Raw genomic sequence first — 25,922 nt, 5'->3', positions numbered from 1 at the left:
CCCACCAAGCCAGTCACGGAAGTCCTGCGCCCAGTCGTGGCAAAATACGGACTGAACCTGAATAATCTCGTGGCCCGACTAGTAAGTCATTCCTTGAACTGAAATAGGTTTTGTGTTTGTTTTTAAAGATTTTAATGTTACGGCGTTTTCCTTTACGATAAATAAAGGTCTCCAACCCCATTTGTCATTAAGAGAGACACTAATCTCACCAATGGGATATTAAAGCAGTTTTTATTCCTTCTCCTCTACGTGCATATTTTATAGAATTCCAGATTCTGCGTGTTAAGTTTTAATTCCTTAATACACCGTATTTTTCTTTTCTTTTTTTATTGAAAAATTTTTAAAAAATATTTTACAAATAAATACCTCCCTCACCCACACTCCCCCCCCCCCGCGCCCATCTCCCCCCCCCCTTCCCCCCCGACTTCCCAGAGCAAATACAGGGTATAAATTACAGAGCCGAGGTGGCGCAGTGGTTAAATGCAGCACTGCAGGCTATAAGACGCACCCAAATTTTCAGCCTCTTTTAGGAGGGGAGGAAGGTGCGTCTTATACTCCAAAAAATACAGTGTTTTTTTTAAAAAATTCACCTTGGTACCTCCTGAATTTGGGCAGCTTGCAATACACCGGACAGTATAGAAGCGAGAAATAAAGCCAAAGCAGATGTTGTGGCCTGCAAGCTGCCAGCACCCCCCCCCAAACAGCTGGATCAGAGGAATAGAAGTGCGTGGGGGGTCAGGCTCAGCATCAAGGCAACCTGGGACCTCTGAGGGCGTAAGAGGGAATGGAGCTGGTAGAGAGGAAGAGAGAGGCGGGGGTCGGGCCGTCCGTCAGCCCTCAGATGGCGAGTCACACACACACACACACACAAAAACACACACACACACCAGGTCTGGAGTGGCTGAATCCAAATCCCGATTGCTTTATTCGCGCTAACTCACGGTTACGGTGCTGGCCACAAATTCAGTTCCTCTAAAACCACCATATTTTTTTTTCTGAATTTGATGACAGAACGGCGAGCAAGAACCCTTAGATCTCGGGGCTCCCATCTCCAGCCTTGATGGACAGAGGGTGGTTCTGGAAGAGAAGATTTCGAAAAAGGGGAAAGGTAAGCGCTTGTGGGAAAACCCTCTTTTGCTAAATCGGGATCGGGCGTGATCCAGCCGAATAACCCGGCCGCTGAATTCGTGACCAAGTAAAGTGTCCCGAGTACAGGCAGCCCTCGACTTACGACCACCATTTTCTTTCTTGTTAAGTGAGACCTTTGTTTAAAAGTGGCTTTTGACACACGTTACAGCCTTTCCTTGCCTCCGTTCTTACGCGAGTCGCTGCAGAAGCTAATTAGTAACGCACTTCTTTGGTGAATCACTGCAGTGGGTAAGTTAGTACCACGGTCGTTAAGTGAATCTGGCTTCCCCCATGGACTTTGCTGATCAGAAGGCCACAAAAGGGGATCACATGATCCCGGGACCCTTCTTTTTTTTGGTCATTTAACGACCCCTTAATCCCTTGCGGGGCGGAATCTAGGCAACTGAATGGAGCTAGGATAGTGTTTACTGGCCAGATGCCTTTCCCTGTCTCCAGTGCGGAGTTTTGTTCGGCAGATAGATTCTCGTTGAGAGAGAAATATCTGCCTCTACCTCTAGGATCGAACTCAACAACCTCCCGATCGCGAGGCGAGAGCTCCACCGCACCACTCGCCCCGGGACACCATAACGGTCCTGCTGCCACTATGAACCAGTTGCCAAGGGCCTGAATTCGAATCACGCGATCGCAGGGAGGCTGCAAAGGCTGTAACTTATGAAAAAGGACCCTGGGTCGTTTTTCTCACTGCTGATGTGACTTTGGTCACCAAATAAACTGTCGTAAGCCGAGAACTAACTGTGCTCTTCAGAGGCATTTCAAGTAGCCCAGGCAGGTGGGAAGAAGGGGGTGAAAATTAATCCTTGAAAGAGGTCCTTTGGTCACTGGTGCCAATCGGCGCCCCAAAAACCCACTCATCAAGCGACAGCCATGATCTTTCGTGACCAGAGGTAAGCGTGTTGGCAGGAAGCATCTGGTTTTGGAAAAAAAGAATTAAATTTCTATCGTTCACAGACAAGGGGAAAGCCGCGTCCTTAAAACACACTGTGCCTGTAACTACTAATGCAGGAAATCAAGCACTCGCAGTAAGTTTTCTTCAATTATTCGAAACCCCTGTGATTACACGCACCCACCCACCCCCCTTTTCAACATTTTCTTCCCAAAATGAAGAGCGTTGGATGGGTAGAGAGTCCCATGTTTTTCTTTGTGCCTGGTTCTTTATTGTTATGTTTGCATTCCAGGGCTCCCCCTGTTCAACCCTTCAAAGCGTGACATTTATTTATTTATTTATTTGTTTGTTTGTTTGTTTATTTATTAAATATATTTATATGCTGCCCAATCCCGAAGGACTCCGGGCGGCTTACGCAAAATATAAGAAAAAAAACACATAACGATAAAAGAAAACAATTTAAAAACGGCAAACACCCTCGTACATTCATTCTAATCGGGGTTGGACCTCAACAGTGAGGTCAACAGCCCCAGGCCTGCCGGAACAGCCGAGTTTTTACGGCTTTCCTGAAGGCCATGAGAGTGGGTATGGTCCAGATTTCCGGGGGAAGCTGGTTCCAGAGAGTCGGAGCAGCCACAGAGAAGGCTCTCCTCCGAGGGGCCCGCCAGCCGACACTGTTTGGCTGACGGCATCTGAAGGAGGCCCAATCTGTGGGATCTTACTGGCCGCTGGGAGGTATGTGGCAGCAGGCGGTCTCGAAGGGTTATGGGTTCATCACCGGAGAGTTTACACAAGAACATTTTACAGAATCCAGAAGAACAGAGTTGGAAGGGACCTCGGAGGTCTTCTAGTCTGACCCCCCCTGCTCAGGCAGGAAAGCCTTTAACGTTTCAGACAAACGGCTGTCCAATCTCTTCTTTAAAACCAGTGTTGGAGCATTCACAACTTCTGGAAGCCAGTTCCCTTCCCACCAAAGGTGGTTCCTATTTTTCTACTTGCATTTTTACGTGCTTTCGAACTGCTAGGTTGGCAGAAGCTGCGACAAGTCACGGGAGCTCACTCCGTTACGCGGCGCTGGGGATTCGAACCGCCGACTTTTCTGATCGACAAGCTCAGCATCCTAGCCGCCACATCCCCCGAGAATTCTTAGTTTTGCTCAAAAACTCTTTATAACCTGTCCGACTTTCCCCTCCTCTTCCCATCAATCTAACTCTTGATTCGATGCGTAGAAGCCACACAACTGAAACGCATCTCCTCCTTGCCAACACAGAAGCGTGTGTCCATCGTGACTATTCTTGTGAAATTTTCTTTTTTCACTTCCTGCAAAAGGGGATTCCAAAAATTGTTTCCAAGGAGAAGAAGCAAAAAGGATTTTCAGAGACCAATAAACTGTAACGAACAAAGTCCTTTGTCTATTTTGGCATCTTGTTTCTTGATTTTCTTCCAAAGTAAATTGTGTTAGCGATAACCTCCTGCTGGCCTGGACATTTCCACGCAGCCTCTGAAAATGTGGAATTTTTTTGCCTAGCTCTTTTGATAAAGCCTTTTCTTTTCTTTCTTTCTTTCTTTCTTTCTTTCTTTCTTTCTTTCTTTTTTTCTGTAATTTTAATTGCAAAGACAGTGACGCATCAGGATAATAATTACGCATAAAGCCAAGCCAATGAAAAGTTAATAGTAAATCTTAACACACAAGCTAGTAACTATAACAATAATATAACAACAGTAATTATAGTAGTGTGACGAAAAAGAGTAACGAAAAAGAGCTTTAAGTAAACTTCTACTTACATTAGCCTATTTACAATTTTTCCCCTTACCATAGTGCTAGTTTCATACATCTTTATTTTCCATGCTAACAATTATTGGTAAACTTATTCTCCCTCTCATTTCTACCTCTTGTCTCTTATCCATTCGTAAAATTTATTCCGTGCCCGACAATATTTCAAGTCTTATTTATCTTTGATTTTTAAGGTTAATCTATCCATTTCAGCACAGTTCCCAGATTTTCCCAATTATGTCGTCATCTGATGGGGTGTTCACATTTCCCCAATATTTAGCATATATGATTCTTGCTGCCGTCAATATATGTAGCATTAAATATATGATTGTTTTGTCATAATTTTCCTACAGTATACCTAACAGACATGTTTCTGGTTTAAACTCAATATGTTGCTCAGTTATCGTTTCCAACCAATTATGATTCCCCCCCCCCAAGTAATTCCTTGCTTTCCTCCACCTCCACCACATGTGATTGCAGATTCCTTGGATCTGGTTGCATTTCCAACATTTGGCGGAGGAATTCTTATACCTTTTTTGCCAATCTGGCAGGTGTCATCGGTCATCTGCTGCTTCCCCCGTGGACATCTTCTCTTCCTCCATCTTCCGAGTCTTTACACCGCCCCGGGTTCGGGGTCTGCGTTGGGGCTCAGGACCCCGCACAGCACCCCGAAGGTCAGGATAGCTGGAGAAGTATTTTAATGGAGATTCGGGTTAATGTCAGGGTTCCGAATAGCATCCAAAAGTAAATCAAGAGTCCAATATTGCTCAAAGTTCCAATTTATGAAGAGAGCCATGTTGGCACATCTGGGGAAACCCGAATCCGAAAGCTTCCCGGTTTCCCCCACCCAGTTGAAAGTTCAAGATCTTGCCCCCACACACCCACAAGCCCATCCCATGGTCCAATCTTCCACTTCCCTGCTGGCAGTTCCACCCATCCAGTTCCGGTCAGGTGCAGAGGTGCAAAGACAAAGGATGACCTTGGTTTTCTAGAAAGAATGTCGTTATGGCTACATAGCATCTAACTCCCTACAATTCCCCCTCCCATTTTCCCACAATAGAAAGTGCGTAGTAGAATAATAGGAAGTGTGGAAGGCCTTGCAGCAGATGCCACCTGTAAAACATTTTATATAGGTTTTCTTAAATACAGCAAGTCTTTTCCTGAATGACTCCCAGGGGCACCTGCTGAAGTCCCAAATTCCTCTCTGGAAAAGACTGGGAAATACGGAAGTTCCTGATTTTAAACAAAATGTCAGCGTGAGGCTCGGAAAATTGAGGGGGGGAGGGGGAAAGAAAGAAGAGGGAAAAGTAAGAAAGAAGAGTATCTCATAGAAGGAGCCAAAATATGATTTGCTTGAGGTGTTAAAGGGGTGGACAGCTGACCCTACCTTTGGCCAGAGTTAGGATTAGAGTTAAGAGTTTCTGTACGGTCTCTGTATTACTAAATCTTCATGTTGGGGTGACAGGCTCAGGTGGGGCATTTACAGAGGGGGTGGTGGTGGAAATGATGGAAGACCCAAGAACCATCATCATCTTCTTCTTTTAATGACCCCCTTAATCCCTTGCGGGGTGGAGTCTGGGCAACTGAATAGAGCTGAGTGTTTACTGGCCGGATGCTCTTCCCTGTCGCCAATGCCGAGTTTTGTCCGGCAGATATATCTGCGTCTACCTAGGATCGAACTCACAGCCTCCTGGTTGTGAGGCAAGAGCTCCACCTCTAGGCCATCGCACCCCTCTTAAGGGAGATCCAAGAATGTCCGGGCCAAAGTCCCCGGATTACATATTTGGCTGTTTGTTCCTCCGCGTGGCCGTCGTGCCGAGGTAATTTGTGTTCCCTTTGGCTTCCCCTATAGGGCGAAGGAAGACCTGTTGGAAAGCACAATTCTTTTAAATTAAAAGGCGAGCCGGGGAAAAGCTCTCGAGCCCCAAGACAAGACGGCCTTGCTCAGACCGAAAAAAACACACGCCAGCATTTGAATTTGGAAGAAGCAGAGGGTATGTCATTTTTAAAATATATGCAGTAGTGTGTTGTCTCGTCCACCGTGGTGACCAAGTGGAGTGTGTTTATCTGTTCCGGCCGTGTGTATTGGCGATGCAATAAACTTCATCCATTCTGAAGTTAACGTTCCTGTGTTGGTGGAAGTGTCTGGGATGAATGGGGAAGACGTCGGAGCTCAGCCCCGCCCGGCTCCTGGCACTCACTCGCTTCGTCTGTTAAGTGAGCTCCTGCCGTGCGCTGGGTGGAGGCTGGGGAGGGGATTCGGTGATCCACTCACGGGACACTCTTGGCCATGCTAGAATTATACTTGGATCCCCAACTCAACCCATCGTCTAGGACAGTGCTGTCAAGTCTGTTTCATTGAGGGTTGTGTTTCACCTCAGGGTGGGCATGGCCAGCTCGATGTCACTCGTGTTGGGGATGCCGGTGGTGGCCCGAGTGCTCTGTCAGCAAAAACAGGCTCCTGAGCTCCGTTTTCGGCTGCGACAGCCTCCTGCAACCCAGAGCTTGGGACGGCCGCACACAGCCCCCCCCCTTGAGCTCCCTTAGCGCTGGCAGAGGCACCGCAGGCTGGTCCTTTGTTGTTTCCCAGGCGGCCCCGCGTGCCAGATCTAAGCACCCCATGGGCCGCATCCAGCCCCCGCGTCTTGAGTTTGACACCCCTGCTTAGCGTCCACGTGGGCATCACCTTGGCATCGGCCACAGCCCTCAAGAGCATCAAACGAGCTACGTCTTCAATTAGAATCATAGGATTCCGGGGCTGGGGGGGACCTTGGCGGCTGTCTAGCCCAACCCCTTGCCCAATTTAAGAATCCTCATACCATCCTAGACAGGAATGGGTTGCTCCCGGCATTACTGCCAATTTGGTGCACGCAAAAATTTTGCGCACGTGAACGCCTGCTCCGCACACGTGCACATTTGCGCAAAAATAGGTCTGTGCGTGTGTAAATGTTAAAAAAAGGGGGGAAATAAATTTGTACAATTACAAGATGGCGGCCCCATAGGAGAACCAGTTCAGGGGCGTGGCAGGCCTGGGTCACTTCCAGTTTGCTTGTAGGGTCATTTTTTGCCCTCCGGAGCCTTCAGGGAAGCCTCCTGAAGGCCACTGAAGACTCCGGAGGGCTAAAGCCAGTCCTACAAGCAAACCAGAAGTCCGTTCCCGAACTTCCGGTTTGCCCGTAGAGCCGGGGTTTTTCGCGCTCCGGAGACTTCAGGGAAGCTCCTGAAGCCTCCAGAGAGCCTCCGGGAGGGGACGCTGTTTTTACCCTCCCCAAGCTCCTATAAAGCCTCTGGAGCCTGGGGAGGGTGAAAAAAGCATGCCAAAAATGGGGGGGAGTGCTGGTCTTGCGTGCTGGGGTTGTGCGCATAGCATGGGTGTGGCACACCCGTGCACAACCCCCCCGCACTCCCCCCGCTTTTGGCAGGCGAGCAAAAAAAGGTTTGCCATCACTGTCTTATACCGTCCTGGACAAATGGCTGTTTAATCTCTCCTTAGAAAACCAAATGTGTGCATTTTAGCATTTGTTCATTCCGTGGTTCAGGAAACACTTGAGTTGGGAGGCCTGGAAGGGACCTTGGAGGCCTTCTAGTCCACCCCCCCTGCCCAAGGCAGGGATCCTCATGCCACACTAGACCAACGGCTGTCCAATCTCTTCTTAGAAAACTGAACGTGTGCAATTTACCATTTGTTCATTCCGTGGTTCAGAAGACTCCTGATGATAGGGCGGGGAAGGGACCTTGGAGGTCTTCTAGTCCAACCCCCTGCTCAAGGCAGGAGGCCGTAAACCATTACGGATAGATGGCTGCCCAATCTTTTCTTGAAGACCTCCAGCAATGGGACACCCACAACTCCGGGAGGGAGGCTGTTCCATTGCTTCATTGCTCTCGCTGTTAGGTGAGTCCCAGGTAGGACTTCTCTTTGAGGAACCTTTACCCATAAGTGGTGGGGAGAAGCCATGGCAGCGTCTGCAGCTGGTGCCTAGAAGGGAAGATGCCCAAAGCTCTCCACTCTCGCCAGGCTAACCTTTGGCTGATGCCCAGATGACGACTTTGTTGTTGCATTTTTCCCCTTTATCAATGTATCTCTTTCTGCTCATCGCTAGATGGCTCTTTCCAAACCACAAATACAATCCAACAGCTGATTGTCAATACTTGCCAAAAATGCATGAAATGCACAAAAAATCAAATAAAATAAGAAGAAAAAGGACTTCCCCTTGGGCTCTTCCTTTGGTTAATTAATTTCTTCCTGCAGAAGACATAAATCCTCGGAGGCTACGGCGTTTTAACCTCCTCTGCCTCTTTTTTTCCCTTCAATAAAATTCCCCGAAAGCCAGTCAGTCACTAATTCCTCTCCGGGACCCTTTAAGATCAAAATCAATGTTTCTTTTTCTCTGTGAGTTGGTCTCGCCCGGTTTCCTCACGCCGTTCCAACATCGCTCCAGCACAAATAGCTTAGTCTGGATGCCCCAGCTTTGTGGTCATTTAATTATGGCTGCCACGGTTTGAAGGGCTTTTCTCCGACCTATCGAGGAACTGCTGGTTCCTTTTGGTCGTCCGAGACGTCCCTTCCTCTCCCTCCAGGACAGGTTTCGGTCCAAAGACCTCCCGACAGCGGTTTGTCTGGCTGGATTTCCACGTGGCTCAGCAGAGCCCGCTATTTTCCAGCTGGTCTTGCCGCAACGCTTCCGGCTTCTCCTCCCAGATGATGATTTTGGACAAGAGAACCTACCTCCCAACACCTCATCCAACGACTTGTTCTAGACTTCCCTTCACAAATCACCTTCGGCAGGTAGGTGAAGCTTGTCCTGGATCCTCCACAGAGGGAAGAAACGTTGGGGAAAGCCCCCTTAGCTTAGTCCGTTCATCTTAGATACCTCTTCTTGGTCAACCTTCGGTAGGGATGGAAATAAGAGAGGGAATCTAATGCTTTGCTGGAGGAGTGGTGCGGTGGCCCGGAGGTGGAGCTCTCGCCTCACAATCAGGGGGCAGTGAATTCAAACCTAGGTAGAGGCAGAGATTTCTGAGAATATATTTGCTGAATATAACTCCGCATTGGTGACAGGGATGGGCATCCGGCCAGTAAACACTTTCCTAGCTCCATTCAGTTGCCCAGACTCCACCCCCTTGCAAGGGATGATGGGGTGGCTAAACCAAGATGATGATGATAGAATAGCTTTGCTGGCATTTCATCTCATGGAAGTTTCCACTTGCGCAGATCACGTGCCAGGAAGCATAACTTGAATAGAATCCTCATCACGGAAGGGTTGAAGGGAACTCTGGAGATCATGTAGCCCAGTCTCCTGCAGGGATCTCTTCCTACAGCTTCTCAGATGACGACCTTCTCCTGAGTCGTCACCAGCTCATCATCCCCACCCACCCACCCCAGCCTAAACTTTCCTTGTCACATAGAGAGGCGGTTGGGTCTAGTGGCCAAGGCGTCGGGCTAGAAACCAGGAGACCAGGAATTCTAGTCCCGCCTTGGACTAGATGCCTAAGGAGGAACTATAGGATCAGAGTGGCAGGTCTGAGATCCCACCGCAATGCCCCCTCTGCTTTCCGAGGCAATTTTGGACAGCTGGTCCCAGAAGATCTCTCGTTTGCGCCGGGCCGCCAGGTAGGTAGGTAAGTTCCCAGCCTTCTTAATACTTTGCAAAGAGAAAATTTCCGCTTCGGGCCGCTTCTCTCTGTTTGTGGCGATGCGGATTTATTATGCCAGGGGTCCCCAACTCCTCCGTCCGTGGACCCGCACGGGGCTGTGGGATGCCGGCAACCGGGCCACGCAAATGAGCAAGACCCTCTCCACGGGATGCAGGCAGCACGCAAAACTACGTCCCGTCCGGTTCGACGGAAAAATCCTTTCTCCGCAGAACCGGCTCCTGGTGCCCGAAAGATTGGGGGAGGGGGGCAGTGGGGGCACACAAATCCAACTAAGGCCAGTTGAACTCTTGTCACGGTTATAGACTTCCGCTGTAGCTGTTTTGCTACCTGTATTGGATGTGGTCACAGGTAGTCCTTGAGTTATGACAATCAGTTCAACGTTATAACAGCGCTGAAAAAAGGGACTTATGACTGTTTTTTTTAAACTTATGACCATTACAGCATCCCCCGAGGACACGTGATCAAAATCCGGACGCTCGGCAACTGACTCATAGTTATGACCGTTGCCGTGTCCCTGGGGGTGGTGGTGTGTCATGCGACCCCCCCCCCCTTTTCCCGACCTCCCGACAAGCCAGATTCGCTGAACAATAACCGGGCTTAACTAACTAAGCCGCTTCGGCGATTCACTTTGCAACCGCCGCAAGGGAAGTCGTAAAGCGGGGGCAGCGCGCTCCCTCCCTTGACCCACGTCCCACTTAGCGGCAGGAATTTCGGGCTGCGTGGTGGTCGTAAGCCGAGGACTAGCGGTGCCGACGTAACAATTTTCAGCGCTTCATTTAACAGCTGTGGCAAGAAAGGCCGTCAAAACCTACTCTGTTGGTGTTCTGCTTAGCAACCTAAATGTTGGGCACAATTGCAAGTCGTAAGTCGAGGACGAGCTGCAATTTAATGTCCCCTTCTTGATTTGATTTTGTGGCTCTCCTCCCAGAACCCACCTGAGTTGTCCTGGGCTAGTTTACACCACAAGATGCACGAGAGAGTTGCCTGTTTGTTAACGTTGTTGAGCTATTCTCTTCTGTGGCAACGTTCATTCTAGCCAGAGCCACGTTCCCTGTGGAAAAACACATTTGGGCGCATAAAATAGCCCGATTACAAGTCAAGGACTACCTGTGCAGTAAATCTTGGGGTGGGGAATCCTCTATAAACTATAGCACTGGGAAGGGAGGGAAGGAAGGAAGGAGTAGATAAGAGGGATAGAAGAGCGGGAGGGAGAAATGGAAGAGGGAGGGAGAAATAAAAGGAAGGAATAGAGGAAGGATAGAGGAGAGGAAGGGAGCAATAGAGAGGAGAGATAAGGAGAGGAAGGGGGGAATAGAAGAGGGAGGGAGGGAGGAAGGGATAGAGATAAGGGATAGAGGAGAGGAAGGGAGCAATAGAGAGGAGGGATAAGGAGAGGAAGGGGGGAATAGAAGAGGGAGGGAGGGAGGGAGGAAGGAAGGGATAGAGATGAGGGATAGAGGAGAGGAAGGGAGCAATAGAGAGGAGGGATAGAGGAGAGGAAGGGGGAAATAGAAGAGGAAGGGAGGAAGGAAAGAGAAAGAAGAAAGAAAGAGAAAGAAAGAAAGAAAAGAAAGAAAGGAAAGAAGAAAGAAAGAGAAAGAAAGAAAGAAAGAAAGAAAGAAAGAAAGAAAGAAAGAAAGAAAGAAAGAAAGAAAGAAAGAAAGAAAGAAAGACAGACAGACAGACGGCTGGGATCCTGGAGTCTTAGTGGACAATCAATTAAATAGGAACCAGCCGTGTGCAGCAGCAGCCAAAAAAGCCAACTCAATCCTAAATTGCATTAACAGAAAGATACAATCAAGATCAAGGGAGGTCCTAATACCACTATATAAAGCCTTAGTAAGGCCACACCTAGAGTACTGCATCCAGTTTTGGTCACCACACTATAAAAAAGAGGTGGAGACTCTAGAAAGAGTGCAGAGAAGAGCAACCAGGATGATTGGGGGACTGGAGGTTAAAACATGATGAACGGTTGCAGGAACTGGGCCTGGCTAGTCTAGGGAAGAGAAGGACCAGGGGAGACAGGAGAGCATCTTCCAATGTTTGACCTGGAAACTAGGAACATTCTGACAAAGTGAGGACAATCAACCCATGGAACAGGAGTTGCCTTCGGAAGTTGTGGGAGCTTCATCCCTGGAGACTTTCAAGAAGAGACTGGACTGCCTTCTGTCAAAAATGGTGTAGGGTCTCCTGCTTGGGCAGGGGGTTAGACTAGATGACCCACAAGGTCCCTTCCAAATATATTAGTTTGTTATTCTCTTATTCAGGTTTTGTGGGAGCTTCATCACTGGAGGCCTTCGAGAAGAGGCTGGGCGTTCGTCAGAAATGCTGTAGAGTCTCCTGCTTGGATGGGTGTGGGGGTTGGACTAGATGACCCACAAGGTCCCTTCCCACTCTGCTAACCTGTTAAGTAATTTACCATCCCTGGTGGCTTTCAAGAAGAGACTGGACTGCCATCAGAAATGGTTTAGGGTCTCCTGCTTGGGTGGGTGGGGGGTTGGACTAGATGACCTCCCTGGTCCCTTCTAACGCTGTTAATCTGCAATCTTGTTTGGCCATGATGGGCTTTTTGCAATGCTGACTCTCACCATCTGGGTTTCTTGGCTTAGAATTTTTCGAACTCATATCCAAAGTCCAGAGTAACCGAGCCGACGACCAGCGCGGGTTGCTGAGAAAGGAAGACCTGGTTTTGCCTGAATTCCTTCAAACGCCCCCGGGCCAGATGGGCCTTTCCACATCTGTCTCCAGGGATACTGCAGGCACTCCCCCACGGACGCCCCATCCTGACGGGCAGGAGGGCGGAAGGTGCCTGCAACCCCCAAGCAACTCGGCGGCTGGGCAGAGAGGTCCGGAGAAGGGCGGGATGACGCCCGTGGCTCTCGCCCACGCGACCAGCGATGGAAATGCTCCCCGCCCTCCGAATCTGCTTTTGCAGGGCCACCCCAGGTGGAAAGAAGAGGAGGAGACCATGGAGGAGGAGACCATGGAGGAGGAGACCATGGAGGAGGAGGAGGAGGAGGACGATGTGTTCCTGGCAGACCTCACCCTGGTGCCGGAGGGGGACATCGCCAGCCCCCCAAGCCGCAGGCTGCCCCTCTCTGAGACGGGAAGTCCCACCGAGGTCAAAGCCGCCTCTGAGACACTCAGACCAGGTATTTCCAGATGTTGAATGGCTTGGCAATCATTCTCTGTTATGCTTGTTGCCTGGTTTGTTACACCAGCTCACTGTTGTGGCCCACTAGCAGCCAACGGAGCTGGCAGCAGATTCGGACAGTGAGGAGGGTTGGGGCGGAACGCAGAGCGCAAGTACATGCTCACATTTGTAAACTGATGGGAAGGTAAACAAATACCACTGGTTACAATACGAAGCCTTCTCATCTCCCCTCTTCCCTTTTTCTTCTGTGTTCTAGGTTTGCTCCACAAGCCTAGAACCCACCTCCGAGGAAGCGAGGGGAGCCTTTACGACCCAACCTCCCCAAGCCACCATCGTGACTTCAACCCTGCCGTGATCCGAAAGGAGACTTGTAGGCCCGAACTCCCGATCCGTTGCGTAATCGACGTGGACAGTGTTACGGCATCATTGCCAGCCCCGCGATGGTCGTGTCCCGAACCAGAGAGCCGTGTCCTTTTTGACGGCAGCGTCTCGGAGCCCAGAGCCGGACAGCCGAAAAGACAAACGAGAACTCAAAGGACATCCAACCTTCCCGCTGTCCCTGCGGCCGGGAGCGAGGAGAACGAGGGTCCTTGCAAGGCGACTTTCGTTTGAACGTCTCGATGTGCAGCGCCCGGGGCGCTTTATACTCCCTGTGGCATTCACCTGTGGAGCCGCGGTGGTGCAGTGGTTAGAGTGGGGTACTGCAGGCTACTTCTGCTGACTGACTGCAATTTGGCAGTTTGAATCTCACCAGGTTGACTCAGCCTTCCGTCCTTCCGAGGTCGGTCAAATGAGGGCCCAAAATTGTTGGGGGCAATAGGCTGACTCGGTACACTGCTTAGAGAGGGCTGTAAAAGCACTGTAAAGCGGTATATAAGTCTAAGTGCTATTGCTATTTTCCTTCCTTCCTCCCCAGTGGTTAGAATGCAGTATAGCAGGTTAACTCTGCCCAGTGCCAGCAGTTTTATGCTGACCGGCTGAAAGGTTGACTCAGCCTTCCATCCTTCCGAGGTTGGTAAAATGTGGACTCAGATTGTTGGGAGCAGGAGGCTCTGTAACCGCTAGAGTGGGTAGTAAAGCACTGTGAAGCAGTATATATATTGCTAGTCCTTCCTTCCTTCCTTCCTTCCTTCCCATAGATTTCCACTCCTCTCCTCTGCCTTCTGCGCATCTGTGTGTCAGGCACTGAGTCCAGCTGTTCCCCCTCTTCCTCATCAGCCACTTCCAGACCTGGGGGCTGTTGACTCTCCATCTGAGGGCTGACGGACGGTCCAGGCTCCGCCTCTCTCTCTTTCTCTCTCCCAGCTCCATTCCCTCTTTCCTGTTGGAGCTCCCAGGTTGCCCTGATGCTGATCCTGACCCCCACACCTACTCCTTATCTGATTCGGTTGCTGGAGGGGCCAGCACTCAACGGGCCACAATACCCCATTCTGTTTGTCCGTTGCCAAGTTGACCAGGGCAAGCTGGCCACGGCAACTTGGCCATGGTGAGTTGTCCCATTTCATTTCACCCCAAGGAACAGCTGAAAATACTGTGATTGTTGGGGAATCCACAAGTAACGTCACACTTGGATGGAGGGACCCCTTGAAGGTGGCCTCGGGGTTCTCATTATATGCCACCACGTCCAGGGCGAAATTCAGCAGGTTCTGACCCATCCTGGAAAACCGGTAGTGGAAATTTTGAGTAGTCCGGAGAACTGGCAGATACCACCTCTGGCTGGCCTTGCCCCTGTCTAAATCCGAGCTGATCAGGAGGGAATCCTGATTTTGCAGTATCCTTCCCCTTGAGTGAGGCGGGAATGGAGATTTTGCAGTATCCTTCCCCTGGAGTGGGGAAGGAATGGGGATTTTGCAGTATCCTTCCCCTGGAGTGGGGAGGGAATGGAGATTTTGCAGTATCCTTCCCCTGGAGCGGGGAGGGAATGGGGATTTTACAGTATCCTTCCCCTGGAGTGGGGAGGAAATGGGGATTTTACAGTATCCTTCCCCTGGAGTGGGGAGGGAATGGGGACTTTGCAATATCCTTCCCCTGGAGTGGGGAGGGAATGGAGATTTTGCAGTATCCTTCCCCTGGAGTGGGGAGGGAATGTAGTATCCTTCCCCTGCCATGCACACCAAGCCACATCCACAGAACTGGTAGTAAAAAAAATTGAATTTCACCACTGATCACGTCTGCTTAATGGGAAGGATCACAAGACTATTAGTTGTGATAGTCATTCCCAGCCACTCACTCACTGGTCATTCGCAGCAAACCGGAAGTTTCTGGCATTACATGTTGGGCCAGGCCACGCCCCTATGCCACCTTCAAAGCGGAATTCGAACCCTGTTCTGGAATTCAGGAGGAAGAAGAGGTTGCATATCGTATTTGGACATTTTGGTTTTTTGCCTGTCAGCTTTCCATTTTGTCAATTGTGTGTAAATTGAATGGTTTAATTTAAGAGTAAACTTATCTTTTAAAATTAACTCCGCCTCTTCGGGCTGCGTTACTCAACTGGGGGTCCTATAGTTGGGCTTGTTAATTCTCAACAAGTGGAGCTGGGAAAGGAAGCCTTCTGCAAATATTGATCATCCCCAATTCTCTGCAACCTGCTTTCTTTGGTGTCCGTTTCTCTCCCGCGATCGATCGATCAATTGGTAGGTGAGCGGGTGAATGATTAACCCCCGTTGAAGTAGTGGCAGGAGTTAAAACTTATCTTAAAAGGAAGCAAATTTGCATGCACCCCCAACGTTGCTTGGAGTTCCTATTTGATCCTTCAGCCCTGAGATATTCCAGAAAAATTCCAAGGTAGTTTGGTACTTTAAAAAAAAGAGGCGGTGGGGGAATTAATGAAAGAGAAGACGATGAAAATCTACATTTTTTCCATCACGCTTGCTCTGGTTTCGGGTCTAAGGAACACCACAACTAGGCCGGTAAGTAAGTAAGTGTGTGTGTGTGTGTGTGTGTGTGTGTGTGTGAGAGAGAGAGAGAGAGAGAGAGAGAGAAAGAGAGAGAGAGAGAGAGAGAGAGAGAGAGAGAGTCCCTAGGGAGTGGGCAGCATACAAATCCTATTAAAGTTTAAAGTTTAAAAGTTTAAGAGAGAGAGAGAGGTAGGTTATGACCGGTACACCCCGGTATGGGGGTACCGGTGCTTGCCAGGAGCACCAGATACTGTTCCAGTACGGTGCTCCGGAGGGCCCACCTGTGCTCCTTACCGGTATTTGAGGTTTTGAGGGCTTCCACACACGTTCATGGAGCGTATGGCGCCTGTGCGATGCTCCGCCGAGCATCTGAAGCGTCGTGGAAGCATTGCGGAGCGTCACAGGCGCTAAATACGCATGTGCGTGCTGCGCGCATTCATGTGCTGGATGCCCGGCCCCGTTGCACTGTCCTGGTTTCACTGGGACCCGGAACCCACCACTGGTGTGTTTGTATGTTTGTATCTGCTTGCTTTTAACGTTTTCCTGGCTGAATCTGGAGTCAGAAAAACGAGAACTTTGGTGACGATATCGGGAATGGAACGACAAGTTCCAAGAAATGGATCCTTGTGGCCAAGAGCTTCTCCTCCTTACAGAGACCCAGATCTTGCTAATGGGAACAGATACAGGGAGTCCATGATTCGTTTAGTGACCATTTAGAGTTACAACGGCCATGAAGAAAGTGACTTACAATCTTTTTTCCCATGAGCGTTGCCGTATCCCTGTCCCTGCCGGTTCGGATCGGTTCAGCTGAACCGTTAGTGGTTTGGTGGCCTGGATCGCTGGAGCCGGCAGTGACCCAGGCCTGCCACGCCCCAAAACTGGTTCTCCGGGTGGCGCCCATCTTGTTTTTCGCTTCTGTGCATGCGCGGGACAATTTTCATTGTACTGGGCATGCTCGCGCGAGCAGCACGTCCATGAGGGACCCGGCAGTATTGCCTGCTGGAACCCACCCTTGATTCCTGTGGTCACATGATCAAAATTCAGAGGCTTAGCAACCGACTCTATTTATGACGGTTGCAGTGTCCTTGGGGGGGAGGGGTGCTGCGTGATACGTGTTTGCGACCTTCCGACAAGCGAAAGTCAACGGGGAAGCCGGATTCACTTAACAACCGGTTTACGGTGGCAAGAAATGCCATAACATGGGACAAAGCTCACTTGACCGACGTCTCCCTCAGCCACAGAAATTTTGGACTCCGATGGCGGTCATAAGTTGAGGACTACCTGGTTTTAAAACTGGAAATGGAGTATGCGGAATGTTAGGAAAGATTGGAGGAAGCAGGTAGCAAGCCCAACATTTCTGTTGTTAAGCGGGACATTGCATTTTGCCCCATTTTAACAACCTTTCATGCCTCAGTACTTAAGTCAGTAAACCAGTCGTTAAGTGAATCCGGCTTCCTCCATTGACTTTGCTTGTCAGTGGCCAGGTTTCTGAATTTGGACCACTTCACCACAGGAATGCTGCAGAGGCTGTTAACTGTGGAAAACGGTCATAAGTCACTTTTATCGGTGCTGTTGTAACTTCGAACAGTTACTACGTGGAGTGTTGTAAGTCGAGGACCAACCTGGTGGCAGTCCTGCCCCTAAGACCTTCTGTTCTGGGGTTGCCTGGGAGAGTTTTTCTTCCTCCTCCTTTGAACCTCTCCCTAAAAGAGATTATAGAAAGCCATTCATCATCTGCCCTTCCTCCCAAGTCGCCCCCTGTTCTTTAGCTGTTCCCGTCGTCTGGCAGCTCTGCGCATGGGCACACTGGGAACAGGCTCCAGCTGTTCTTCTGCCTCACTGATGTCTGACTCTGAAGGCAGCTGATAACTATCAGATGGCCCTGGTCTCCTTTCTGCCTCCGACACAGAGCCCTCCTCAGAGCCTTCCCCAGACTCCAGGACCAGCCCAGGTTCCTCCCCAACCTCCTCACTGTCCGACTCTGAGGTTTGAGGTTTGTTTTATTTATATGCCGCCCTATTCCCAAAAGGGACTCAGGGCGGCGAACAACTCAAGCGGGAAAGGGAACACACAAATACAAGACAAGCATTTAAGATAGCCAACAACCACACCTGTCGAGTGGGGAAGGGAGCTCATCACCCCCAGACCTGCCGACACAGCCAGGTTTTAACGGCTTTTCGGAAGGCCAGGAGAGAGGTGAGGGTCCGAATCTCCGCGGGGAGCTCGTTCCAAAGGGCCGGAGCTGCAACAGAGAAGGCCCTCCCCCGGGTCGTAGCCAGCGTGACCCGTCAAAACCACGCTCGACAAAACTGCGCTCGACGAAAGCGCGTACCTGATGTCATCAGCAGCGCGATGAAAAAAATTAAAAAATAAATAAAATTAAAATTAAAATAAAATTAAAGCAAGCCGATTCACATAAAGGTAAGGGTTAGGGTTAGGGTTAGGGTTAGGGTTAGGTTAAGGGTTAGGGTTAGGTTTAGGGTTACGTTAAGCGTTAGGGTTAGGTTTAGCGTTAGGTTAAGGGCTACCGTTAGGTTTAGCGTTAGGTTAAGGGTTAGGTTTAGGGTTAGGTTTAGGGTTAGGTTAAGGGTTAGGGTTAGGGTTAGGGTTAGGTTTGGGGGGGTTAGGGTAAGGTTTGGGGGGGTTAGGGCAAGGTTTTTGCTTTAATTTTAAATTTACCGCTCACAGCGCGATGTTTTCGTCGCGCTGTGATGATGTCACGTACGCGCTTTTGTCGAGCGCGCAATTGTCTACCGCAGTTTTGTGGTGGAACCCGTAGCCAGATGGCATTGGCTGGTAGACGGAACTCGGAGGAGGCCGACCCTGTGCGATCTAATGGGTCTTTGGGAGGTAATTGGCAGCAGGCGGTCTCTCAAGTACCCAGGTCCAATACCATGAAGGTATTGCTGCCTGATCCGCTGACCGCTGGCGGGCCACAACAGTTTCAGGAATCCCTCTCCCACCCCTTCTGTCCCAATTGCTCTGATGACGTGATGGAGGATTGATTGACCAAAGGGAGGAAAGCCAGAGAGGAGACCAGCCCCGGAGAGAGATTGCAGGGACAAAATTATTGTAAGGATCGGTTTTCTCTGCAACCTGTTGGAATCTTCGCCTCGCCCTCCTCTGAGGTCCTTTTATGCAGAATCTTCTCTTTCTTTAACTCTCTTTCTATTAAATGCGCCGCGGCATCCTGGCTCGGGAACGTCACCTTCCAAACTAGGATAAAAAGCAGGATAATAAGTGAGGTTGAACAAGAATAGCAACAACAGAGCTGGAAGCAGAGGTGGGATTCAGCCGGTTCGGGCTAACCGGTTGTTAAAATGCTGCCCAGTTCAGCGAATTGGCTAATCCCACCATTGGCTGGTCCTGTCGCAGCCCGTTTTTCGGGCCAGTCATTAGGGTAGAGAACCAGTTATTAAATTATCTGAATGCCACCACTGGTTGGAAGGGACCGTGGAGGTCTTCTAGTCCAACCCCCCTGCTTAGGCAGGAAACCCTACACCACTTCAGACAAACGGTTATCCAACATCATCTTAAAAACTTCCAGTGTTGGAGCATTCACAACTTCTGGAGGCAAGCTGTTCCACTGATTGATTGTTCTAAGGGCCAGGAAATTTCTCCTTGGTTCTAGATTGGGTCTCTCCTTGATTAGTTTTCCCATCCATTGCTTTGGAGAACAGGTTGACCTCCTCTTCCCCATTGACAACCCCTTAAGTATCGGAAGACAGCTATCAAGTCACTCCTAGCCCTTCTCTTTGTTAGGCATGGAGCCCACCCATAACTTCATAATATAACACCGTTGGAAGGGACCTTGGAGGTCTTCTAGTCCAACCCCTTGCTCAAACAAGAGGCCCTACACGTTTCAGACAAACTGTGGTCCCATCTCTTTTTTTAAAAAAACCTCCAGTATTGGAGCATTCACAACTTCTGGTGGCAAGGTGTTCCACTGGTAAATGGTTCTCACTGTCAGGAAGCTTATCCTTAGTTCTAAGTTGCTTCTCCCCTTCATTAGTTTCCATCTGTCACTTCTTCTTCTGTTTTCAGGTACTTTGGAGCAGTAAGTCACCAACTGGTGATCCACAGAAAAATCTTTTGCATTTTTGCATTTTTTTAAATAATGCACTAAATCAGGGATTCTCAAACTATGGCACTGGGGCACATATGGTCTGCCTACACAATTACTCCCAATCACTGGTGGGATGGGGTCCTTCAGGCACTTAGCTTGGTCACCTGTTTAGTAACTGCAGCCCTTCCCTCTCTCCCTGGGAATCCAGGGGCTTCAGCGAGTGGCGCGTAAAACTGTCAGCTGGGCTGGCTATAAGACAAACATTCATTCTTGGCCGTATTTGAGATTCCTAGCTGCAAGGATGGCTTTCGGACAAAAACTGGAAACGAATAAATACACCCGCAGACGAAACAATAATTAGAAAGGTCCTCGAATGTGCAGAGATGGACAAAATGACTTTGGAGTTAAGAGAAAGAGAAGAACATGGTTATTATCAAATATGGAATAGTTTTTATTCCATACTAGTTTTTTAAAAAACCAGAGACTTCTGTTACGAATTACTATCAAACTTAAATTATCGACCATAATGTAAATACAACGGTGATATGAACAATTAATATTATTGCAATTGTTAGTACAACTGTTATTACCCTATTACAGATGTTAAAACCGATAGGAAGGCAACATAGAATAGAGAACTATAAAAGCTAAATATGTAAACCGATACAGGAGGCTGTAAAATTACTTTGTATTGTTATGTGTGTCTTGTTTTTTTTCTTTATTTGCTGTTGTTGTTTTTCCTGGTTTTAAAGGTTAAAATGTTTAGTAAAAACTTTGTTTTTTTAAAAAAGAGAGAGATTCCTAGCTGCAATGGACAGAAAACCTAGAGTTGACTATCCACTAACAGGTGGCCAAGCTAAGTGCCTGAAAGACCCCATCCCGTCACTAATTCATATTAGTGGTCCACGGGATTTAAAATTATGAATTTAGCGGTCCTTGAGTTCCGAAAGGTTGGTGACTCCTGCTTTGGAAACTACGTCGACTTGCAATTTTGTCTTGCAAGTTTTACAAAAGTTCCGTGGCTCTCAATTTCCAAGAAAAAAACAACAATACTATTTACTCTTTGGAGCCCTTTATGAGTTTGTACAGGAACAACAGAAATTGTAAGGCGAGGACTACCTGGATTTATCATTCTCAATTTTAGAGAGAGAGAGAGCAAGAGACAGAGGAACTGTTTATGGGGAAAAAAGTCAACTACTCACACAATTTACTCTTGACAAATTGCTTCCTAGGAGGAAATAACAGCGGGCGTTAAGACAACAGCTGAACCTGAGTATGAAGTCTATCAACCCCAAGGTACCGAAAATAACAACATGGAACAATCCAGTCAGAATTTAATTCTTTATTTGCTTTCACACAGCAGACAGAATCTTGCCAGAGTAAACTCTTACTGTTCTTTTCCTGATAGATATACTCCAGGAGATACTAGGGAATCAATATCTTGACTCTTTCCTCTGCCTCCTATGTAGCTCAGAGGTGGGTTCCTACCGGTTCGGACCGGTTCAGACTGGTTCGGACCAGTTCGGCTAAGTTAGTAGTAACTCAGCCTGCCATGCCCCCGTACTGGTTCTATTGGCGGTGCTGCCATCTTGATTTCCGGTTCTGCGCATGAACAATCTTCATTGCAGAAATGCATTTTTCCCTTTTCTAATGATGTGTGCATGCACAGACCTTTTTAGGTGCAAATGTGCACACTCGCAGAGGGCGCATTTGGCGTGCGCGCGAGGGGACTGAGCATGTGCACGCAAAAAAAATTGCACGGCGAATCAGCAGAAATGCCAGTAGCAACTCACCCCTGATGTAGCTCTGTGCTGAGTTTCCTCATTTCTCCTTCTTCCTTTTGCCCTTCCAGCTTTCTTCCCTTCCTCTTTCCCTTTCCTTTTCTGTCACTGTGTGCGAGAGTTCATGACTTGGAAGACATGGTAACAAGGTCAGCCAATGAATAGGCATAGCAACTAAGACAGCCAATGAGGGCTGTTCGGAAACCGGAACACTATTTGCTGTGTGAGCAACACGGAGACAGCAAGGAGCCTGGGCGTGGCTAAGCTGTTCTGTACTAAAACTCTGAGTCCGTGCTGAGCTCAAAACTCGTCTGCTGCTCTGAACTGAAAGTGAAACTGTTCTCTACCTGTGTTTGTTTGTATTTACTACCACGTTGGAAACGCTGCTTTTGGTACTGTATATTTACTTCAGGCGTTATATTATATATAAAGAGAAGTTAATGAATCCTGCTGAATCAGTTACCTGGGTGTGCTTTCTGGGCGTGATTGCGGCCGCAAACTCTGACATTTTCCCTTTTCCTTCCCTTCCCCTCTCTAACCTACCTTTTCCTTCCCTTCTTTTCCCTTTCCTTTCTTTCCCTTTCTCTTCCCTTCCCTCCTTATTACCTTTCTTTGTTCTTCTTTCATTCGAAATTTGTACTGTGTTTTTTTGCACTGTCGAAAAATCTTCCTCAGTAAAAATTATTTTAAAAAGAAGGACGTGAGTTAGAATTGTCACGGCAAGGAAACTCCCGAAGAGAAAACGGTCAAGGCACCCACGGGGAGAGGAGACCAAGCAGGGAACAACCACCCCAGGGGAGATCTCTCTACCTGGCCTCCAAGGTCTGATCCTGGCTTGGTGTCGCACAACAATCCCCCTTCCTTTTCTGCTCTTCATTGGTGAGCCTCTCTTGATTTCCTCCTTGTCTGCTTTTTCTGTGTAGACGTTTCCCGTGACTGCGGACGTAACCCTTGTAGAAATGGGGGCGTGTGTTTCAGGGAATGTGACCAATGTTCTCAGCGCTGCGTCTGTCCTGCAGAATTCACGGGGACACAGTGCGAAGTTGGTAAGTTGAGTCTCAAAAGTGGTTTTTATTTTGAAAAGGATTGATATTTTTTGGGGGGGAGGGAAAAAACCAAGACGTTTCGCTTCTCATCATTGGATACTGTGGGAGATGGACAGTCATGGACATTTGGTTAGCTGAGATTCTCCACTGGGTTTATGACAATTCGCCACAGGCAACTCACCACAGCCAACTCACCATAGCCAACATCCATAGTCAACTCACCATGACCAACATACCATGGCCAACACACCATGGCCAACTCATCATGGCCAACTCACCATGGCCAACACACCATGGTCAACTCACCATGGCTAACACACCATGGCCAACTCACCATGGCCAATACCCATAGCCAACACACCATGGCCAACTCACCATGGCTAACACCCATAGCCAACTCACCATGGTCAATATCCATAGCCAACACACCATGGCCAACTCACCATGGCCAACTCACTATGGCCAATACTCATAGCCAACACCCATAGTCAACTCATCATGGCCAACTCACCATGGCTAACACCCATAGCCAATTTACCATGGCCAACGCCCATAGCCAATTCATCATTGCCAACACCCATAGCCAATTCCCCATGGCCAACACCCATAGCCAACTCATCATTGCCAACACCCATAGCCCACTCAACATTGCCAATACCCATAGCCAACTTACCATGGCCAACTCACCATGGCCAACTTGCCACAGCTAACTCGCTGAGGGACAATTAATGTCAAAGAAATGGTGGAATAGAATCGTAAAAGAAAGAATGAAAAAGGAGGGACAGAATGAAATATGAATGACACACATTAAGATATTTTTTTTAATTTACTTTAAATGATTAAATTGAATTCTTAAATTGTCACACCGTGACAGTCCAGCTCTGACGGCAGATATTGTGGTCCAGGCTAAAGGCTTTTATGCTTCCCTCCATTGCAGCGAAGTGCTTTGATGAGACTCTGTCTGAATACTTTGAGCCGGGAGACAGGTGGGCCAGAATCTACCAAGGCTCAATACAAGGATGCAGCTGTGTGAACAGCACAGCCGACTGCCATCCAGAAATGTATACAGGTATTGCGGGAAAGGGTCATCAGACTGGTTCCTTTGATGCATCAAACAATCAGAGCTGGAAGGGACCTTGGAAGTCTTCTAGTCCAACTCTCTGCTCAAGCAGGGTGGGAGGGAAGGAAGGAAGGAAGGAAAGGAAAGGAAAGGAGGGAGGAGAAAAGAAGTAAGGAAGGAAGGAAGGAAAGGGAGGGAGGGGAAGAAGGAAAGGGAGGAAAGGCAGGAAGAAGGGAAGGAAGGGAAGGAAGGGAAGGAAGAAAGAAGGGAAGGAAGGAAGGGGAAGGAAGGAGAAGGAAGGAAGGAAGAAGGAAAGGATAGCCATTTGTCTGAAACGGTATAAAGTTTCCTGCCTAGGCAAGGGGTTGGACTAGAAGACCTCCAAGTTCCCTTCCAACTCTACTATTGTATTGTATTGTAAAGGAAGGAAGAAGGAAAGGAGGGTGGAAGGAAGGAAGAAGGGAAGGAAAGGAAGGAAGAAAGAAGGGAAGGAAGGAAGGGGAAGGAAGGAAGGAGGGATGGAGGGGGAAGGAGGGAGGGAAGAAGGAAAGGAAGAAGGGAAGGAAGGGAAGGAAGAATGAAGGGAAGGAAGGGAAAGGAAGGAGAAGGAAGGAAGAAGGAAAGGAAAGCAATGGAGGAAGAAGGAAAGGAGGGTGGAAGGAAGGAAGAAGGGAAGGAAAGGAAGGAAGAATGAAGGGAAGGAAGGAAGGGGAAGGAAGGAAGAATGAAGGGAAGGAAGGAAGGGGAAGGAAGGAGAAGGAAGGAAGGAGGGATGGAGGGGGAAGGAGGGAAGGGGAAGGAGAGAGGGAAGAAGGAAAGGAAGAAGGGAAGGAAAGGAAGGAAGAAAGAAGGGAAGGAAGGAAGGGGAAGGAAGGAGAAGGAAGGAAGGAGGGATGGAGGGGGAAGGAGGGAGGGAAGAAGGAAAGGAAGAAGGGAAGGAAGGGAAGGAAGAATGAAGGGAAGGAAGGGAAAGGAAGGAGAAGGAAGGAAGAAGGAAAGGAAAGCAATGGAGGAAGAAGGAAAGGAGGGTGGAAGGAAGGAAGAAGGGAAGGAAAGGAAGGAAGAATGAAGGGAAGGAAGGAAGGGGAAGGAAGGAGAAGGAAGGAAGGAGGGATGGAGGGGGAAGGAGGGAAGGGGAAGGAGAGAGGGAAGAAGGAAAGGAAGAAGGGAAGGAAAGGAAGGAAGAAAGAAGGGAAGGAAGGAAGGGGAAGGAAGGAAGAAAGGAGGGATGGAGGGGGAAGGAGGGGGAAGGAGGGAGGGGGAAGGAGGGAGGGAAGAAGGAATGGAAGAAGGGAAGGAAGGGAAGGAAGAATGAAGGGAAGGAAGGGAAAGGGAGGAGAAGGAAGGAAGAAGGAAAGGAAAGCAAGGGAGGAAGAAGGAAAGGAGGGAGGAAGGAAGGAAGAAGGGAAGGAAGGAAGGGAGGAAGGAAGGGAAGATGGGAGGGAGGGAGTAAACAGGAGAAATGCCAAATTTCACTATTGGCTGACTGTTCACCGACATTTAAGGTGAAAAGACCTCACCCTCTTCTGCGGGTGAGGATTCTGCTAGAGAAGCCTCAATAATAACCCACAGAAACATCAGCTCAGGACGGAGTTCTCCTGGTTGGTATTTCTATCAGGAAAATGTCGTTTCTAAGGGCCCCCTTTGCCTGTGCTTGGCTCCCCCCCCCCCCCCAGGCTGTCCCTCCGACCCCTGCCTGCCTCGGGGCACCCGCTCCTGCAGGAGGACTTTCTTCTCGGACAGAACCATCTGCCTCTGCAACCACCTTTTCAGAGGGAGACACTGCAACGTGGGTGAGTGAACAGTTGCGACCGGAAGTGGAAAGTTGTGTCCCATTGGGGTGGTTTTGCCTTCTTTTTTAAAAGGGTTGGGTTGCTACCGGTTTTACTACTGGTTTGCAACGCGCGCTGCACGCATGTGCACTCTTCGGTGTAAATTGTTCTCCATGCATGCGCAGGACAATTTACAGTCAGCTGCGCACGTGCAGACACTAAAAACCAAAATGGCGCCGGCCCAGCAGCAGCGAAGGAACTGGTTTGGGGGCGTGGCAGGCCTGGGTCGCTGCCGGTTCTGTGACCCAGGCCTGAATTCCACTACCGGTTCGTCCGAACCGGGCTGAACCGGGAGCAACCCACCTCTGGTCTGCAGCCACCCTCTTTGCGAGAGGGTTTAATTTCCCAGGTAGACAATTTTATCGAGATTTACAGAGGCACAGAAAGAGCAGAGAGGAAAAAAAGGGGAAATGGCATCCAAAAAAGGAAATACCATGTTTTTCGAAGTATAAGACCCGCTGGAGTATAAGACGCACCAAGGTTTTGAAGAGGCAAATTAAAAAAGAAAGGTTTTTGCACTCTGCAAACCTCCCCAAAACGGCCCGTTTTTCACGAAAACGGGCCCGGTTTTTTTTCCAACAAAAGGGCATGAATAGCCTTTAGTAGGCTTTTCACTTTGCTCGTC

General features: G+C 49.0%; 2 protein-coding genes and 1 long non-coding RNA gene across 3 annotated transcripts in view; 2 read left to right on the top strand and 1 right to left on the bottom strand.

Moving 5' to 3' along the window:
• The window catches only part of RGS12 (regulator of G protein signaling 12), a 29,035-nt gene extending 15,675 nt beyond the window's left edge, over positions 1-13,360 (top strand). The window contains exons 10-15 of the mRNA XM_032223840.1: positions 1-81; positions 1,012-1,108; positions 2,098-2,168; positions 5,659-5,800; positions 12,071-12,613; positions 12,872-13,360. The exon at positions 1-81 is cut by the window's left edge and continues 46 nt beyond it. Coding sequence (XP_032079731.1) covers positions 1-81; positions 1,012-1,108; positions 2,098-2,168; positions 5,659-5,800; positions 12,071-12,613; positions 12,872-13,227 — 1,290 coding nt within the window. The 3' untranslated portion in view covers positions 13,228-13,360. The remainder of the gene's footprint in view (positions 82-1,011; positions 1,109-2,097; positions 2,169-5,658; positions 5,801-12,070; positions 12,614-12,871) is intronic.
• LOC116513056 lies at positions 996-16,317 on the bottom strand. The gene is made up of 3 exons (XR_004255959.1): positions 15,807-16,317; positions 4,338-4,490; positions 996-1,077 (listed from the first exon to the last, which is right to left on the bottom strand). It is a non-coding gene; the product is annotated as an uncharacterized LOC116513056 (long non-coding RNA).
• Positions 14,936-25,922, top strand: part of HGFAC (HGF activator) — a 26,691-nt gene continuing 15,704 nt past the window's right edge. Inside the window, exons 1-5 of the mRNA XM_032223841.1 lie at positions 14,936-15,524; positions 20,811-20,874; positions 22,283-22,405; positions 23,343-23,474; positions 25,142-25,258. Of these exons, the coding sequence (XP_032079732.1) occupies positions 15,441-15,524; positions 20,811-20,874; positions 22,283-22,405; positions 23,343-23,474; positions 25,142-25,258 (520 nt within the window). The 5' untranslated portion in view covers positions 14,936-15,440. The remainder of the gene's footprint in view (positions 15,525-20,810; positions 20,875-22,282; positions 22,406-23,342; positions 23,475-25,141; positions 25,259-25,922) is intronic.

Source organism: Thamnophis elegans, chromosome 9 (genome assembly GCF_009769535.1).
Source record: "Thamnophis elegans isolate rThaEle1 chromosome 9, rThaEle1.pri, whole genome shotgun sequence".
Classification (NCBI taxonomy): Eukaryota; Metazoa; Chordata; class Lepidosauria; order Squamata; family Colubridae; genus Thamnophis; species Thamnophis elegans.
The sequence above is the reverse complement of the archived record's forward strand: the minus strand, read 5'-3'. Positions and strand labels throughout refer to the sequence as shown.